This window comes from Chlorocebus sabaeus, chromosome 24, assembly GCF_047675955.1.
Source record: "Chlorocebus sabaeus isolate Y175 chromosome 24, mChlSab1.0.hap1, whole genome shotgun sequence".
Classification (NCBI taxonomy): domain Eukaryota; kingdom Metazoa; phylum Chordata; class Mammalia; order Primates; family Cercopithecidae; genus Chlorocebus; species Chlorocebus sabaeus.
This window is the reverse complement of record NC_132927.1, coordinates 6,877,463-6,897,203: the sequence shown is the minus strand read 5'-3', so window position 1 is coordinate 6,897,203 and position 19,741 is coordinate 6,877,463. Positions and strand designations below refer to the sequence as shown.

Genomic DNA, 19,741 nt, shown 5'->3' with positions numbered 1-19,741 from the left:
ATTTAAAACTGGGAACACATATAAATACTTCCTGATAACGATGGAATTGAACAGAACTAAGGGATGTGAGGAAGAGGAAAGGAAACTACCCACTGGCTCCACCAACATCTTCCACGGCTTTGGCTTCTATCCTTTCTCCACATTAAAGCAATGTCCCATCAGTCATTTGAAGATGAGCACCTATATTGTCTCATCCTTGCACACAATCTTAGGGAGGATTCTCATCTCCAAAAAGAAGTATTTTCTTTGGAGAAAATCTTCATCTTAGGAGTTAAATAGTTTGGGGAATAGGGTTGACACCAATGAGAGAAGAAATGATAAAGAAAATGTTTAATGCACACAAATACATTTGTGTGTATTTTCTCTAGAGCAGGCAAATATTCCTCCTGTAAATCACAATTATTTCTTTCATACTTAAGATTTTAATTGTAAAACAAAAGCTATGAGTTTCATCACTTTTTGCCAAAGGCAGGTAAAAGACAAAATATGATAATATATTAAATAGAAGACAGAATTCTAAGACAGGAATAAGGATCATTGTCTTCATAAGATAGATCAACAGACTAATATATCAGGGTTTCAATACCTATAATAGTTTCAATTGGATTTAGGGAAAATTAAAGCATTATGAGAAAAATTTATTTTTCAAAGCTCATTCCTAAAACTAATTTCCATAAGAGAAAATGTTAAAGACTAGGTACCAAAGCAAAAGGGAATTTAAAACTTATTTTTACTGTTTCTAAATGCTTCAAAACCAGTTTCTGTTCAACATTTGATAAAGTGGTGATAATGCCTCTAATGACAATTTACAGAAGCTCCTAGAGACTGTAATTCTATTTCTTACAGAGAAATCAATTATACACAACAATGAACAATTTTCTACCCTCAAAGAGCATGGATAACTATGGAACTCAATGAGAAGAGATCAGAAGCTTTACTCTAGAGAACAAGTTACACATCAAATGTTATTTGACATCCATCCCTCTACAACAGACACATATATATTAAGATGGGCTTGTAGCTAAAATGATGTAAATGTGTATTTATAATGGCACAGCTCTCCTGAGTGGCTGAAGAAACAAAATTCCCAGTCATGGTGATGATATGTGGTTTTAATCCATCTAACAATTTAAATCCAAATATTTTCTGCTTTACAGTCATCTGGTTTCTTTGGTTCACATAAATCAGTCTCTCAAATGAAACATAAGTAGAGCAGGGATTAAAACATGTTTGTTAGGAAGAAACAGGAAGACTCAGCCTTCCACTGATGCTTTCAAATTGTATGCAAAGTCAACAGTCACTAACGTAATTTTACAATTTCACAATACTACAACTTGTTATTTTAAAAAAAAGGGTTCTTTAACCTCAGAGAATTTCACCATGGAAAATGTCTGGAAGCAAAAGTATCCCATTAGAAATAAACAGCCCTAATAGCCCAGACTGTGGTACCCACTGTTTGTCACTCAAAGTAACCAAAGGCTTTTTGAGAAATGGATGCATCCAGGTCTGAGGCAGAAAATGAACATGATTAGCTTAGGATATTTTTCACACCAGGAAGCAAAGAAACTATCAAAGACTGATGGGGTTATGTCAAGAAGGTATCAAGACCAACATGACAGGCCAAAAATGAGATAATTCAAGCATCAAAATAAATGACTGTAACAGTGTAAAAACATCTCAAATATAAAAATCTGTTAGTTCATAAAATGATACTAAAACAAATGACTTCATTGATTGCCTCTGCAAATTACTAGGGTACTCACTAATTCTGAAAATTGACAAATGAAGACAATCAAGCATTTGATTTAATCACTAAGTAGGTGATTAAAAAAAAAAGTTCTTTATATAAGCATGTTGGCTAAAAAGATGGAGGAGGAATAACAGTATCAGAAAATCACCATTTGCCATCAGTAATTAAAACAAAGAGGGAATAATTATTAGTGACATTTAAACCTTTAGGTAAAAGATTTATGGAGAACCCTTAATGGATGGATCATGCTGACAATACCCGAACCTACTGATCAATCTGTTCACTAACATTAGGACAAACAGACATTATGTACCACCTGATGTAATAAAACAGAAACTAAAGAATAAAATAGAAACTAAAGAACACTGCTAGTAAAGTGGCCTTGACAAAGAATTGAAAGAGATCTAATCAATTTCCACAATCAATTAGTTTAAAGGAAGTATTGAGAATACAAAAGGATATAATCAGCCAAATGCCAAAATGTAGAAAATTCTATAGAAAAAGGACCTCATTCTTTCAATCAAAAAATGGCAATTAAAAAGACGCGAGGAGGGAGGAACTGAGAGATTTAAGAGATATATCAACTAATGCCATGTATAGATGTATTTCTGGATCCTTATTTGAACAAGCCAATTGTAAAGAAGCATCTTTGAAACAATGAATACAGAGCGGGTATTTTACCAGGAAATTATCATTAATTTTGTCGGGTAAGATTATAACTTTAAAAAATAGATACATGCTGAAGTATAGATCATATAATACCAGGGAAGCTGAACAATGTAAATATGAGTTCATTACAGTATTCTCTGTATTTGTGTTATTTGAAATATTCCCTAGTAAAAGTTTTAAAAATTTCATTCATAACAGTACCAAAAAAATGAAGTACAACCCACAATTGTTTTGCTCATCTATACTGGATAAGGAACAATAAATACTATGACCAAGAAAAAAAAATCTTTATTATTTTATGCCACCGAGGTTAGAGGGTTAGACTACGTAGCACAACCTAACCTATCTTAATTCAGAGGCCAAGGTATTCTTTACAGCATCAGCAATATATTTGGGAAGCTTGTTCATTTTTATTAAAGCAGAGCTGTTTACAACCCTAGGACTCAGAAGCTGGAACCCTTCCACCCACCAGATACACTGCTGGCAATATGCAAACATTTCTACCAGTCTTCATGTGATAATTTCAGCTCATAAGCAATTCATTCAATCTCTAAAAGTAGTAAAGAATTTGGGCCTTATGATTTAGAATTGCACTGTCCAATACAGTTGCCAGTAGTCACAGGTGGCTACTGAGTACCTTCAATGTGGTTAGTCTGAATTGAGATGTGATGTAAATGTAAAATATATAATTTATAAGACTTAAATATAAAAAGAAAAAACATCTAATATCTTAAATTGATTATATAATTATTAATTGATTATATGATCCTATATTATGCTGAAATACAAATATTTTGAATATATTTGATTATATAAAATATAGTATTAAATCTTTGTAAAATGTTCCATCATAAATATACACAAATGTTATGCAACTAGAATATAAGGCAAAAAAATAAAAACTATAGCAGCTAAAGTTAGATCAGTAAATAGTACACACTCTTTTTCTCCCTTAGATTAAATAAAAATTCAGTCCAAGTTCAGACACAGCAACAAATATGGAGATATACTGAAACAGTGCTATTTTTAAAAAGTGAATGAAATCAGGGATATCTTCTGGGCTTTTACATAGCCTACAGACCTTCAGTAGATACTTCCTATCAAGTACAGTAAAATATGTATTTGCTTGGATTAAATGAGTAAAAGTTTACATTACACTTTTGACTTTTAGGCAAATGCTTGAAATTAGGCTACATAGTGCTGACCAAGAGGTTTTGTGTTAATAAATATTAGAGGATCAATAGAATGTTAACCCTGGACTCAAAGCATCAATCTTGAACTATATCTAGGCATCTGTTACACCACAATTATACATCTTTAAGGAAATAGGTGTTCCTGAAATGCTTCTCTTATAACCTTAGCTAGGTGCATTAGCTCATGCCTGTAATCCCAGCACTTTGGAAGGCTGAGGCGTGTGGATCACCTGAGGTCAGGAGTTCTAGAGCAGCCTGGTTAACATGGCGAAACCCCATCTCTATTAAACATACAAAAACTAGCCAGGCACGGTTGCACACACCTGTAGTCCCAGCTACTCAGGAGGCTGAGGCAGGAGAATCACTTGAACCTGGGAGGCGAAGGTTGCAGCGAGCCGAGATCGTACCACTGCACTCTAGCTAGGGTGACAGGGTGAGACTCCATCTCAAAAAAATTAAATAAATAAATAAAATAAAAAATAAAATGCTTTTCTTACAATCTTTTAAAAAAATATGTATTTATTTGGAAACCACTTCTTTTTTTTTAATTCTTGACTGGAAAAAAAGGTAAACTTTAATTAAAGTCCCTATGTATATTAGTATAACTTCCGATTTAATGTTTCAAATAATAAGAGTCAGTGGCAGAGTCAGTTCAAAAAGAGAATCTAAGATTTGAAAAAACAAAGGCCAAGTAAAACACAGAGATAAAATAATGTCCATCCCTTTGACTGAAGTCAACAGTTCTCCAGCTGAACAATCAAATTCACCCCTCCTGCAACCAAGATATAATAAAAAAGAATCAGGGCTTCTAATTACTAATTTTGCTTCCTATATCCCAATAAAAAGAGATGGGTACTGCAAACTTGTTTTTTTGTTGTTTTTGTTTTTTGTTTTTTGTTTTTTTTTTTTACCAGAAGAGTGCATTTCCCGTTTAAAATGAGAAAACTTATCTTTCTGACACAGAGGGAAGCTGTGTGAATTTCCATAGTTGTTTCTAAGGTCTAACATATAAGCAATTATCAATGGTGCAGATTTTCAGGCAAAGACATTTAATACAAAAAGTAAACTGCAATTGTAAGTTAACATTTACTATCTAGTTACTCCATCTTGTGGAGGCAAAGGGTATAATTATTAAGTGTTTTAAAAGCTCTGAGGACCTTCAAAAGTAGCAGGTTTAACAATCAACAAAAATGTATGTGATTATAATTTATGACATCTCAGTTATAGTTTGTTCACATCCAGAAACTACATTAGGATTAATGAACAGAATTAAGTCACGTTAAGTTGTACAGTTAATTACAATCAATCTCTTCAAAGATTCCCAACTTTTTATGTGAAGATTAAACAAAAACAACTCTACCATCTACTTTCACCACCTTTCATTTTTAAAAGGATATTTTTCACTTCAAATAGTAGGAAATAAAAATTAGTATAAAGGCCAGTATAAAAACACATTTCATAGTCTTTTTTATTCTCATCTCATTCTGAAATAGTGAAAACCTCATCAAGGACCAGTATTATCCTTGTTTGGTTTTAGGGAGTCTCTGCCCTAAGTTTTATTTCCCAATTTCCTCTTCTGACAATGGAGACTGAGTCTACTCTTTTCATGTTGCAATTATTTGTACATGTGTCTTATCTCCTGTACTCAAAGCACCCTGTACGTTAAATTCCTCCATCCAGGGGAGTGAAGAGGGAGCCCTGGGACTCTTAAAATTCAGGAAATTGGAAAGGATCCCTAGACAACTCAGTGTTTTTAGATTGCCTTAACACCACCACTGGCAGGTGTGATGAGGTACCCGGAATCTGTATGCTATGCTCTTATTAAGACGCTCACCCCTTGCTCCCACCCAACAGTAAGGGCCCCACCAACCAAATATGATTTGAGACTACCAATACTATCTTATTAATGCCCATTAATCCCTGTACAACTCTTTAACTCCCAAGCCCACTGAGACCCCATCTCCTATTCTTACTCTACTCTTGAAATCCTGTCATCACTTCTGGAACCCACACTCAGTCATCAGCAAAATCTCCTATTCTGAACATCCTCTCTAAACTTTCCCCATTCTTTCTTGCTCTAATTGAACTCCAACTGGCTAACCCCTGCAGCCTTCTCAAATGGGAACATGATTTTTTTTTTTTTTTCTTTAACCTCTCACAGCTCATACCACTGGATCTGAGACTAGAATTAGGTGTCTTCCTTGCTACTCCCAGACTCTTTACTTGCCCTCTTTCCTAAAACTACTCTAGCTCTGAAACTCATATCGTCAGCCTACTGTAACCATGGCTCTCAACTGGGCAATTTTGCCTCTTTCTGCCACCTGGGGTATAATTGGCGATGTGTGAAGACGTTTTGGTTGTCACAACTGAGGAAGTTCCACCGGAACCTAGAGAGTCAAGGCCAGGAATGATGCTAAGCATCCTACAATGCACAGGACAGCTCCCCCTGTCCCCCAACAAAGAATGATCAGGTTCAAAATGTCAATAATGCCAAGGTTGAGAAATTCTGGTCTACAGTGCTCATTAATGCCACCTACAGGACACACTTATCTCCTGCATCATTAACTTTGCTCTTTGGATCATTCCCATTAGTATACAAACATATTGTAATTTCCCTCATTTAAAAATATTTTCCGTCCGGGCGCAGTGGCTCATGCTTGTAATCTCAGCATTTTGGGAGGCTGAGGACCGGACTTTTTTCCTGAACTCCAGACTCATGTAACTACCTACTCAACATTTACATTTTGGTATCTTAATGGGCATCTCACTCTTTCGAGACAGGGTCTTTACTCTGTCACCCAGGCGGGAGCACAGTGGTGTGATCACAGTACACTGTAGTAGCCTCAACCTGCTGGGGATCAACTGATCCTCCCACCTCAGTCTCTTGAGTAGGTGTGCCACCACAACTCACTAATTTGTATTTTTTGTAAAGATGGTGCTTCCTTATGTTGCCAGGTTGGTCTTGAACTCCTGGGCCCAAGTGATCCTCCTGCCTTGGCCTCCCAAAGTGCTGAGAGTACGGGTATGAGCCACCATGCCTGGCTGGCATCTCACATTTAACATATCCAAAACTAAACATCTGATCTTCCCTGGGGAAACTGCCTTTTTCATCCCACTAAACAACAATGTCTTGCCATTTGCAAAGGCTAAAACCTTGGAGTCATCTTTGAGTTATCTCTCTCCCTACATCTAACTCATCAGCAAATCCTATACTTTACAGTCAGTATCAAAATCACAGCACTTACCATTTCTGTCAAGGTATAAGCCACTATCGTCTCAGCTAAGATAACTGCAACAGCCTCCTAACTGATCTCCTTGCTCTTCCTGTGCCCCCAAGGAGTCCATTTTCAATATAACAGCTAGAGTGACAGTCTTAAAATGTATACCAGAATCCTATGTAGTTCCCCATTTCCATCAAATTAAAATCAATGTCCTTTCAATGGCCTTTACAATAATGATACAATTACATACTATAATCCCTAGAGTTCTGTATTATATTGCTTCCTGGGTCCTATTCAACTTTTCTCCTTCTCTTCTTCCCCTGCCTCACTTCACTGTAGCCATCTGGCTGCCTGGCCACTTTCCAAACATATCAGGCATCCTTCTGCTTATGTTCTTTTCCCACATAGCTATATAATTCACTACCTTACCTCCTTTAGATCTTTACTCAAATGTCACTTTATCAGTGAGGTTTTCCCTGTTTTAAAATTTCACTCCTGTTCACCATTATCTACTTTACTGTCCTTCAGGGTATCTTCCACCTTCTGAAATGCTGCAAGTTTATTTTATTTATTGCCTGTTTCCCCTACTAGAATATAAGCTCTAGAAAGCCAGGAAAGCTATTGTTTTTGTTACTACTGAAGCCGGGGTTTAGAAAGTGTGTTAAAGAGTAGGCACTCAAATATTGGTAGAATTGAATTCCTCCTCTCTCACCTCTTACTTGACCTCCTAAAGCCAGCTTCCATGTTCTACTACTTAGGGTTTAATCCAAGAGTCCCTTTGATTCTTCTTGCCCTCTCTACTGAACTAAAGCTGACTGCTATTTCTTTGACACTCATCCTAGAGTCACGGTATAGGAGAACTGCCAATTTCCATCAGTAATCCTAAATCTGATTTAAATAAATACTTTTGAGCCAATATCCAGGTTTTAAAGAAATAAACCAAATCAACTACTGCATGTCTTTCATTTCCCTTTTCTTTTTTAAGACTAGGTCTTGCTCTGTTACCCAGGCAGGAGTGCAGTGGCACAATCTTGGCTCACTGCAACCTCCACCTCCTGGGTTCAAGCAATTCTCAAGTCTCAGCCACCCAAATAGTTGGGATTACAGGCATGTGCCACCACGCTTGGCTAATTTTTGTATTTTCAATAGAGACAGGGTTTCGCCATGTTGGCCAGGCTGGTCTTTAGCTCCTGGTCTCATGTGATCCACCTGCCTTGGCCTCCCAAAGTGCTGGGATTATAGACATGAGCCACTACACTCAGTATTTCATTTCCTGTTTATATGACATTTTGGGCAATCTTTACAATCATGATATGATTATATAGTATAATCCCTAGAGTCCTGAGCTAGGAGTTATTAAACTACAGTGTTAGTTTTAACAAAGCCAATGATTTGAGTTCAAATTCTTTAATGTCTATCTATCAAATAGAGACTATTCTGGCCCTATTACATAGTGTCTCATAGAGAAATTATTCGTGTAGCTATTTTCTTTCCATTGCCTTTGAAGATTGAAGCTGTGTTTTATTCACCTATGTCACATGCTAAACACAACATTTACCAGCTAAATTTACATATGCATAAATACAAATTTTTGCTATAAACATAAAATCAGATATGTGGGATTACTTCAGAAAACATATGGTATAACATAAAAAATACTATTTTTTTTTTTTTTTTTTAACATAAAATGAGGTTTAACTGATTGCCACAGAAAAGGGAGAAATTGTAGCTTTTCTCTTAAGGGAGAACACATTTATTTACTTATTCAGTTTGAAAATTAAAAATAAAACATGATAGTCCATTTTCTTCAATTATTTTCTTTTCCTTCTTTTCCTTGGCCAACAAAACCACTACTTTACCCTATAAAGATCATAAATTTGAAACTTTAAACTTCAATGGTTCACTATTTTCCAGCATCCACGCCCAGTAATACCAAATCCCTTCACTTGTTTTGTTCATAGGTCTCAGTTCCATCCTTCTCATTTTTGCTTCTGTAGCCATGATGTTAATTTTAAATTAAGGGAAATACTGCATGTTACTACATTTCAGTAATAAGTGCTGTATTTAATCTCTTACCAGTACATCATGCACCAATGCTTGATATGTCCAAGTATGATGTAAAGGAGTTGCCAAATCTATGTTTCTGTCAACAAGGACTAATAAGGGCCTTTGGAAGCTGTAAATATATATTAAAAAAAACAATTACATAACTCTTGATACCAGTGTATACATTTAAAATATTCTACTACTTTCCAGTATATGCCATTTTGATATGAATAATAGTATGCTAATATTGACAATTCATAATACTTTGTTTTTTAGTATATGTGCTGCTGAAGCAAGCACCACAATACTTTGCTTTTTGTTGAGACAGGGTCTTGCTCTGTCACCTAGGCTGGAGTGCAGTGGCGCAATCATAGCTAACTGCAGCCTTGAACTCCTGGGCTCAAGCAATCCTCCTGCCTCGGCTTCTGGAGTAGCTGGGACTACATGTGTGCACCACCACACACCTGGCTAATTTTTAAACATTTTTATAGAGATGGGGGAGGCTGGCTTTTAAAAAACAAATTTTACATTGTCACATAATTACAGTAATGCTTTGGACTACTTAGAGCTTGTGTATGATGCCAGATTACAAATTTTACTTTGGAAACTTTATTTTTTTTTGAGACTCTGTCACCCAGGTTGAACTGTAGTGGCACAATCACAGGTCACTGCAGCCTTGACCTCCCAGGCTCAAGTAATCCTCCCACCTGAGCCTCCCAATTAGTTGAGACTCCAGGTGTACACCACCACTCTTGGCTAATTAAAAAAATTATTTTTAGAGATGGGGACATCTAACCGCATTGACCAGGTTGGTCTTGAACTCCTAGGCTCGAGTGATCTTCCCACCTTGGCCTCCCAAAGTACTAGGATTACAGGCGTGAGTTATCATGCCCTGCCAGGAAACTTTAAGGAAAAAACTCTATGTAAATATTTCTATAGAATAAATTGTGTAGTTAGCAAAACAATAAGCTGCTTCTATTCAGATGGTTTTGACATTTTTGTAAAAAAGGCAATAAGGAATAGTTATTGTCAGCTTCAGGGAAAACAAAGAGAGCAGAAGCTTATAAATTTACACAAATGTTTGACAGTTTCATAAATTATAATTTTTTCCCTATAAACACAAACTCAAAAAAGGAGATCCTGGAGTAGAGCCTCAAAAAACTCTATACCACTATAATATACAAAATGAAAACATAATGCCATAATGGTACCTAATTATATTATTATCCCCTTAACAGAGAAGGCATATGACATCTCATGTACTGTTACTCCATTATTACAATTTAGATGTGAAATAAACTACTACCAAAAGCAAACTGAGGCACAGTCATCTGGTTACCATGTGTCTACATTAGTTTTAGAGATCTGCTTTAGAGGTACTATCATATCAGGAGTGCATATCACTTTACAAAAGGCATCACTATCTGTTTACATGTTTCCTTTTGCCATAGACTCCTCATTATTTTAGTGACTCATTACACTCTTCTGGGTATAGGACAGTGGACTTTCCTAACTGCATTGACTCTGGGATAAAAAGTCAGAGTGGCACCCTCGCAATCTACTATGATTTATTACACCAGAGCTAGATGGAAGGTAAGGGAGGATGGCCTACCGCAAGGTTTCTTAACCCTAGCACTACTGACATTTGGGGCTGGATAATTTCTTGTTATAGGGGGTTGTGGTGTGCATTATAGGATGTTTAGCAGCATCCTACAATGTATACTACAAGATTCTAGTAACACCTACCAGTTATGACAACCAAACATGTCTCCAGACATTACCAAATGGCTATGGGTGGGCAAAAACTGCTCTTAGTTGAAAATCACCAGCCTACGGTTGGATTCAAATGTATTTAACAATAGTCCAGCAAGGTTGTGACCACTAATGAAAATGATTAAGAAACACATCCAACAAGTTGAGAAACAAGACGCCCATATTATGATAATGTGAATAAATTTTAAAAAATTATCCAAATAAAACAGTGCCTTTATATTGGTTTCTAAGGCCTATACCAGAGAACTATTAAGTAAGGTATGACACAGGGTAGGTTCTCTTAAAAAAAAAAAAATCAGATGAGAAATTGATGTTTTTCTTCTACCTAATGAGAAAAATTTTGAAGAATATTTAAAACCAGCAATGAAATCATAGAACCATTTAAAATAACGTGGAAACTGAGACAGTTAACCAAACAATTGAAACACAGTGTTAGTGTGAACTCCGTATTACACAAGTAGTTTATAAAGCTGTAGAAGACACCAGACTGACTTGAAGTCTACAGAAGGTTATTATGAAATTATTATTTCTAGTGGGCAGTTATTTCTCTGGGCATCTATTTATTCTCACAGGCTTTATTTATTAATTCATCTAAACTGGGGTTAAGAATTAATTTTCCACAATATAATCTCTTCTTTAAATAATTCTCAGCCATTTGAGTGTGTTTCTTTACTTCTTTACTCCATTACTATTAACAATCAAAAGTTAAATATACTATAATGTATAGGGTTTTTTAGCATTTCTATTGAATAATAAGCAGCCAAAAACATTGGCATTACTTACTCATGCTAGAAATGCTAACAATGATAAAAAGTTTTGCAAGTTTAGACTATTAGTATTTAAGTATAAAACGGAAATTAGATTAATAAAGGTAGAAACAGATACAAGTATCAGAAGTTTTTCACTCTGTGAAAAACTACCAAGCAGTTTAATAATTGAAAGAAAACGGCTTCTGACCTTCAAAGTCTTATACACAGAAAAATTTCTTATAGATGATAAAAGAACAGTAACAAAAAAACTCTACAAATATTTTTAAGCTTGTAAGTGTATTTAATAACAGTAATACCTGAATTGGCCAGCTCCAAGTGTATCACCTGTAAAAAGACTGTTTCTTGCATCTCTTAGATTTTCTCGAAGTTTCTTGTCTAGTTTCTGAAAAATAAAATTGTAGATTAACTCTTAACAGTTTCATGTAACTTTATGGAGGTTAATTCATAATATGTTTTTAGTTTGATTACCAAGAAGCTTGGAATTTCTTTACAAATAGCAAATCCAAAATCTAAATATTTTAGCTCCTTTTCACCACTTCAATATCATCGTAACTTGGACTTACAAAGATCAGTGCCTTTTCTACTGTGAGTCAGGCCTGATTTCACTAATAAGAACTTTCCATTGACTAATTTTACTTTGGCTATGGGAAATGCTTTGCAGTGACAACCCACACTCTTTTCCCAAGCATGACTGTTTTATCAAGGAATGTGTCTGTATGGAGAAATGTTGACTTGGGTGGGTAGGAGTGAACAAAGTAGTGGTGAGTACAAGAAGCCTCAGAAGAGAAATGGAACGTATGGAAGAAGGCGGTCTTCCACCAGTCAGGAATTCACTTGGGCTAATAAAGTTCCAAAATACCTCCCTCTTTTTCAGTAATTCTATAATTTCTCTAATCCCTTACTCATTTCTTAATCTTTAAAGGAAATTTATGAACACTTACTTTATACTTAATATTTTACTTCAATATAGTGAGATAGCAAAAAGCACTTCACCATTTTAAAAATGGTTATGATTAGTAATAAATATTTGCTAAATGAAGTTAAATATTAAATAATCTGGGGGATCAAATAAGTGTAAAATCCTGCTTGGTTAAATGAGGAATATACATTTTAGTTTTAAAAAAAGAAATAGGACTGGAATAGCACACTGGAGTAAATAATTTTACTTTCTCACATGGAAGTAAACAATTACTTTTTATCTTTGGTGGAATCTCAATGTAATAAGATAAAAATATTTGCTATTGGTACCTACAACCAAGCAATCACATATTTAAATATTAACAAAACACTTGTGTTACTTGTGGAAAAACAATTCACACAATGTTATTTATCTCCACGTGCTATATGCAGGAACTTACCACTGCTACCATTTCTGCTGCTGTTCCTCTTGAACATCTGATTATAGGAACAGCACCTATTTTAACAACAAATGTTAGAAATGATCTTGGCTCTTAATTAAAATAGATACTTATAAAATACGTCAGCATCAAAATTAACAGATGTGATAGATACATACAATTTCACGTTATATACATTATTTTATGTATTTATTTTTCCTTTTTTTTAATTAAAAAAATTAAAAAATATATTTAGGGGGTACAAGTACAGGTTTCTTACATGCATATATTGCATAGTGGTGAAGTCTGGGCTTTTAGTGCACCCATCATCTGAATAATGAACACTGTACTCAAAAGGTAATTTTTCAACCCTCCCCCCAACAAGCACACATAAAAGGATTTATAATTTCCCCCACAAGCTCACATAACAGATTTATAATTTCAAGGGTAAAAGCAAGTTTCAGAAATGAACCTTCCCATTAATAAAGAAAACAACAGGGAGTCAGAAGAAAACTACATGGAGCTGACCCATCAGTGTGACTGCATTTTTTCCAATGGATTGACTAAATCAGTATTTTCATCTCCCACAGGCAGTTTCGTTTCTTTTCTTTTTTCTTTCTTTTTTTTTTTGAGACGGGGTGTCACTCTGTCACCCAGGCTAGGAGGCTGGAGTGTGGTGGTGCAATCATGGCTAGCCTTGACGTGCTGGGCTCAAACCATCCTCCCCCTCAGCCTCCTGAGTAGTTGGGACTGCAGGCACAGGCCACCAAGCCTGGCTACTTTGGCAAAACTCTGTCTCTACAAAAATTGCAAAAAATTTGCTGGGCATGATGGTGTGTGCCTGTGGTCCCAGCAACTGGAAAGGTTGAGGTGGGAGAATCACCTGAGCCTGGAAAATCTGAGGCTGCAGTGAGTCATGATCACACCACTGTACTCCAGCCTGGGCATCAGAGTGAGACTCTATGTCAGAAATTTTTTTTCTCTATGCTGTCCAGGCTGGTCTGAATTTAAGTGATCCTGCTACCTCAACCACCTAAAATGCTGGAATAACAGGTGTGAGCCTCTGCACCTGGCCTAGGCAGTTTCAATACATAAGCTTACTCTACTCACAGGACTCACATTAATTTGACTTAAAAGAAAAGAATGAAAAGAGCTTAGCTAATTTAGCAATTTGGGGACTGCTAGTTTTTGTTTATTTTACGAATTGACAATAAAATACTGTAGTTTTTTTATAAATACCAATTTAAATAATAGAAAATACATTATTCATATAGGTTGAAATCCTAAATAGAAAGTTCAATTGCACTGAAAGTCTCATAAGACAAACTGAGAACACTGTAATATTTATATGCTGAAATTGTCAATTTTAGATTCTATAGGAAATATCAGTCAATTGCAAAAGTAAAATTACAAAATAGCAAATTTTTCAAAACTGTGTTTTCTTTTGACAGCAAAAGTTATAAATGTTTGTAATAAAAAATTTAAATAACATTAGAAATGTATAAACTTAACCCTCTTGATTCCAGCCCTCACAAATAACCCCCATTAGAATTAGAAATGGATGCTCCATGTTGTTTTCTACATATAGTCTAATAAGTGCATGTATATATGTAAAAAAACAAAAATAAGATAGTATATATACTGTTCTAAAACTTGTTTTTCCCCATGTAACAATTTAGTGTTGACATCCTTCTATGTCAGATTGGCAATAATTTCAATTTCTCCTTTGAAAAATAAATCACTGGCTAGGCATGGTGGCATATGCCTGTAATCCCAGAACTTTGGGAGGCTGAGGCGGGCGGATCACCTGAGGTCAGGAGTTCGAGACCAGCCTGGCCAACATGGTGAAACCCCGTCTCTGCTAAAAATACAAAAATTATCCAGGCGTGGTGGAGCATGCCTATAATCCCAGCTACTCGGGAGGCTGACGCAGGAGAATCGCTTGAACCCGGGGGGTGAAGGTTGCAGTGCAACCTCTCTAGCATTTGGCAAAATTTTACAGACTCTGAAGGGTGACAAAATAGAAATAAAATTATGTCTGTTTAACACTAAAAGTTGTATACATGTGCTTTCTTTATATAATACAAACAACAACAACAACAACCCATGTGAGGGCAATGAAAGCAGTTCAAAGCAGGCAGAAACCGGAGGGGTTAACTCTTGAAAGAAGAGAATCACATAAGGTAATATATATTTTTAACCAGCTTTTCTCCTGAGGGTACTTGACACATTACATGGCACACAGGAGAAAGAACTCAAGCAGAAAACAGGAAAATTACTGAGCTGAAGAATCAAAGACTGGAGCTCAGGGCTGGAAATTAAGGGAAAAAAAATCCCTGAGAAGAGGGAGTCATACAATTTGCATATAAATTCTCTACATATCTAAACATTGTCTAAATCTTAAGACTATACATGGTAGCTCGTATTTTTTTTGTGTGTGTGACATAGAGATTTTATTAATCTAGTGTGAGGATCTTAAGGGTTTCAAGTGTCTAAAAAATTAAAATTGCAATTAGGCTTTTAAACTGATCCATTAGTGATAGTAAAGCACAAAGTCATATATTAGATACTAAACACAAGTAATTTTAGACAATCTACATCAGTGCTTTACATTTTGAATCAAGGAAACCAGAAGTTGTTTCTTTGAAAGGATAAACAAGATAGGTAGACCACTAGTTAGGTCAACAAAGAAAAAAAGAGAGACAATCCAAATAAACACAATGAGAAATGACAAGGGCAACATTATCACCAACCCCACAGAAATATAAAAAACCCTCAGAGACTATTACAAACACCTCTATGAACGCAAACTAGAAAACCTAACAGAAATGTATAAATTTCTGGAAACATACAACCTGCCAAGATTTAACAAGGAAGAAACTGAAGTTCTGGAATAACAAATTCCAAAACTGAATCAGTAAGAAAAAACCTACGAACCAGAAAAAGCCCTGGACCAGATGGATTCACAGTCAAATTCTAACAGATATACAAAGAAGAGCTGGTACCAATACTACTGATATTATTCCAAAAAATCGAGGAGGAGGGACTCTTCCCTAACTCATTCAATGAGGCCAGTATCATTCTCATACCAAAACCTAGCAGAGACTAAACAAAAAAATAAAACTTCAGTCTGATACCCCTGATGAATCCAGGTGCAACAACTTTCAACAGAATATCAGCAAACTGAATCCAAAAAAAATGAATCCACCATGATCAAGTAGGCTTTATTCCCAGGATGCAACGTTGATTCAATACATGCAAATCAGTAAATGTGCTTCACTACATAAAAAGAACTAAAAACAAAAACCATATGATCATCTTAATAGACACGGAAAAGGCTTTTGAAAAAATTCACCATCACTTTATTTAAAAAACCCCCAGCTGGGCGTGGTGGCTCACGCCTGTAATCCCGGCACTTTGGGAGGCCGAGGCAGGTGGAACACAAGGTCAAGAGATTGAGACCATCCTGACCAACATGGTGAAAGCTCGTCTCTACTAAAAATACAAAAATTAGCTGGGCGTGGTGGCGTGTGCCTGTAGTCCCAGATACTCGGGAGGCTGAGGCAGGAGAACCGACTGAACCCAGGAGGCGGAGGTTGCAGTGAGCCAAGGTTGTGCCACTGCATTGCAGCCTAGCAACAGAGCGAGACTTCATCTAAAACAAACAAACAAACAAACAAACAAAACCACCCTCAACAAATTAGGCAATGAAGAAATATACCTCAAAATAATAGGAGCAGTCTATGACAAACACACAGCCAATGTCACAATAAATGGGCAAAAGCTGTAAGCATTCCCCCTGAGAACTTGAATAAGACAAGGACACCCACTCCCATTTAACATAGTACTGGAAGTCGTAGCCAAAGCAATCAGGCAAGAGAAAGAAATAAAAGACATCCTAATAGAAAGAGAGGAAGTCATACTATCTCTTTGCAGGCTATGCTACCTTATACCTCACAAATTCCATATTCTCTGCCCAAAGGCTCCCACAACTAATAAGCAGCTTCAGTAAAGTTTCAGGATGCAAAAGTCAATGTACAAACACTAGGAGCATTTCTATACACCAACAATATCCAAGCTGACAGCCAAATCAAAAATGCAATTCCATTCACAACAGCCACGAAAAGAATAAAATACCTAGGAATACAGCTAATTAGGGAGGTGAAAGAGCTCTACAACAAGAATTACAAAACAAAAAGAAATCAGAGATGACACAAACAAATGGAAAAATGTTCCAAGTTCATGGATAAGAAGACTCAATATTAAAATGGCCATACTGCCAAAGCAATTTACAAATTCAGTGCTATTCCTATCAAACTACCAATGTCAGGTTTCACAGAATTAGAAAAAATTTTTCTAAAAGTCATACAGAACCAAAAAAGAGCCTGAACAGCCAAAGCAAATCTAAGCAAAAAGAACAAAGCTGGGAGCATTACACATCCTGACTTCAAAGTATACTACTACACAGCTTTTACTGTAGTAACCAAAAGAGCATGGTACAAAAACACACAAACGGACCAGTGGGACAGGTTAGAGAACCCAGAAATAAAGCCCCACACCTACAACCATTTGATCTTCGATAATGTTGATAATAACAAGCAACAGGGAAAGAACTCCCTATTCAGTAAGTGGTGCTGGGATAACTCCCTATTCAGTAAGTGGTGCTACCTGTATGCAGGAGATTAAAACTGAACCCCTTCCTTTCACCATCTACAAAAATAAACTCAAAATGGACTAAAGACTTAAATGTAAGACCTCGAACTATAAAAATCCTAGAAGAAAACCTAGACACCATTCTGAACACAGGCCTTGGCAAAGACTTCATGCTGAAGTCTCCAAAAACAACCAGAAAACCAAAACAGACAAATTGGACCTAATTAAACTAAAGAGCTTCTGCAGAGCAAAAGAAACTATCAGCAAAGTGAATGGACAACCTACAGAATGGGAGAAAATATTTGCGAACTATGCATCCAACAGAATTTATAAGGAACTTAAACAAATTGACAAGCAAAAACAAACAACCCCATTAAAAAATGGCCAAAGGACATGAACAGACACTTCTCAAGAAAAAAAAAAAAAAAAAGGACATACGTGGCCAGCAAGCATATGAAAAAAAGCTCAATATCAGTAATCATTAGAGAAATGAAAATTAAAACCACAATGAGTTACCATCTCACCATCAGTCAGAAGGTCTATTATTAAAAGTCAAAAAATAATAGATGTTGGTGAGGTTACAGAGGAAAGGGAACACTTATACACTGTTGGTGGGAATGTAAATTCCACTGTGTATGTGTAAATTCCACAGTGTGCTTTCCACAGCCACTGTGGAAAGCAATTTGAACGTTTCTCAAAGAACTTAAAACAGAACTACCATTCGACTCAGCAATCCCATTACTGGGTATACAGCCAAAAGAACATAAATCATTCTATGAAAAAGACACATCTACCCATACGTTCATTGCAGTAATATTCACAATAGCAAAGACATGGAATCAACCTAGATGCCTATCAAGGGTGGATTGGATAAAGAATTTGTGATACATATACATCATGGAATACTATAGAGTCATAAAAAGAGTGAAATCATATGCTTAGCAGCAACATAGATATAACTAGAGGCCATTATTCTAAGGGAATTAACAGAAACGGAAAACAAAATACCCCATGTTCTCACTTGTAAGTGGGAGCTAAACAAAAAGAAAAGACACAAAGATGACAATAACAGATATTGGGGTCAACCTGAGCAGGGAGGATGAGGGTCAAAAAACTCCCTATCAGGTACCATACCCATAGCCTGGGTGACAAATTCATTTGTACACCAAACCCTAGTGACATGCAATTTACCCCTGTAACAAACTTGCACATGTATCCCCCAAACCTAAAATAAAAGTTGAAAATAAGAAAAAAAAATTAAAAATAAATTTTGAAGGTATAGGTAGATTAGTATTATATACATAAAGTTTTCTGGAGCCTTGGGCATCTGAACTTAACAGTTAACAAACATTTATTTCTCTATTTAGAAATGTGTTTGAAATTTTTAATAATGAAATATTAAAAGAAAATTAACATGCACATAGGTGGTGAAGTCACCACCAAGGCATTCAAATATAGCAGAAAATTATAATTACCAAAGACATCTAAAATGACAACTCAAAAGATCTGCTAAATGTTAAGAGAACCACATCAAGTTATTGGAAGCATGTTTTTATATACTATTGAATATATATTTTACTCCACTCGAGAACCTCTAGAGATCCAGGTAAGTGAGAAAGAATCACATTACAGTGTAATACATTAAAATTACTTGTTGAACAATTTACTTTGAAAAATAACCAGAAAGACTGGAAAACTTACCCAGAGTAACAAAAAAGCAGAAGAGGCTGTCAACTATAGTGTCCATAACAGTTTCCATTTCCGTGTCTGTGATATCTGGCCTGTTAATGGCTAAAATGACATAGGAAAAGGAGAAAAAGTTGAGCCAAACTTATGCCTCATCTTTATGAAACTCCTAAAATTATTACTAAACTCTTAAGTGATACACAATAAAACTCAGTAAGCGAAATCTTTTTGGTTTAAACTTTTTTTTTTTTTTCTTTGAGATGGGATCTTGCTCTGTCACCCAGTAGGGAGTGCAGAGGCATGATCATGGCTTACTGTAGCCTCAACCTCCTGGGCTCAAGTGATCTTCCCATCTCAGCCTTCAGAGTAGCTGGGACCACAGGCACATGCCACCACGCCCTGCTAATTAAACAATTTTTTTTGTAGAGATGGGTCTCCCTATGTTGCCCAGGCTGGTCTTGAACTCCTGGGCTCAAGCGACCCTCCTACCTTGGCCTCCCAAAAGGCTGGGATTATAGGCATGAGCCACCACACCCTGCCTGCTTTAAACTTCTTTTAAGTGAACAAATATCTGTTAAAAATTATACCACCTCAAAGAGAAAAATAAATAACCACAACAAACTACCTTAATATCAGAGATCAG

General features: G+C 36.0%; 1 protein-coding gene across 2 annotated transcripts in view; it reads right to left on the bottom strand.

Annotated features, from left to right (window-relative positions):
- Positions 1-19,741, bottom strand: part of SCFD1 (sec1 family domain containing 1) — a 103,500-nt gene that overhangs the window by 63,142 nt on the left and 20,617 nt on the right. For both annotated transcript variants that reach the window (XM_073010872.1, XM_073010873.1), the window contains 4 exons: positions 19,114-19,203; positions 12,781-12,836; positions 11,719-11,804; positions 8,910-9,009 (listed from right to left, as the gene is read on the bottom strand). In XM_073010872.1, coding sequence (XP_072866973.1) covers positions 8,910-9,009; positions 11,719-11,804; positions 12,781-12,836; positions 19,114-19,203 — 332 coding nt within the window. The remainder of the gene's footprint in view (positions 1-8,909; positions 9,010-11,718; positions 11,805-12,780; positions 12,837-19,113; positions 19,204-19,741) is intronic.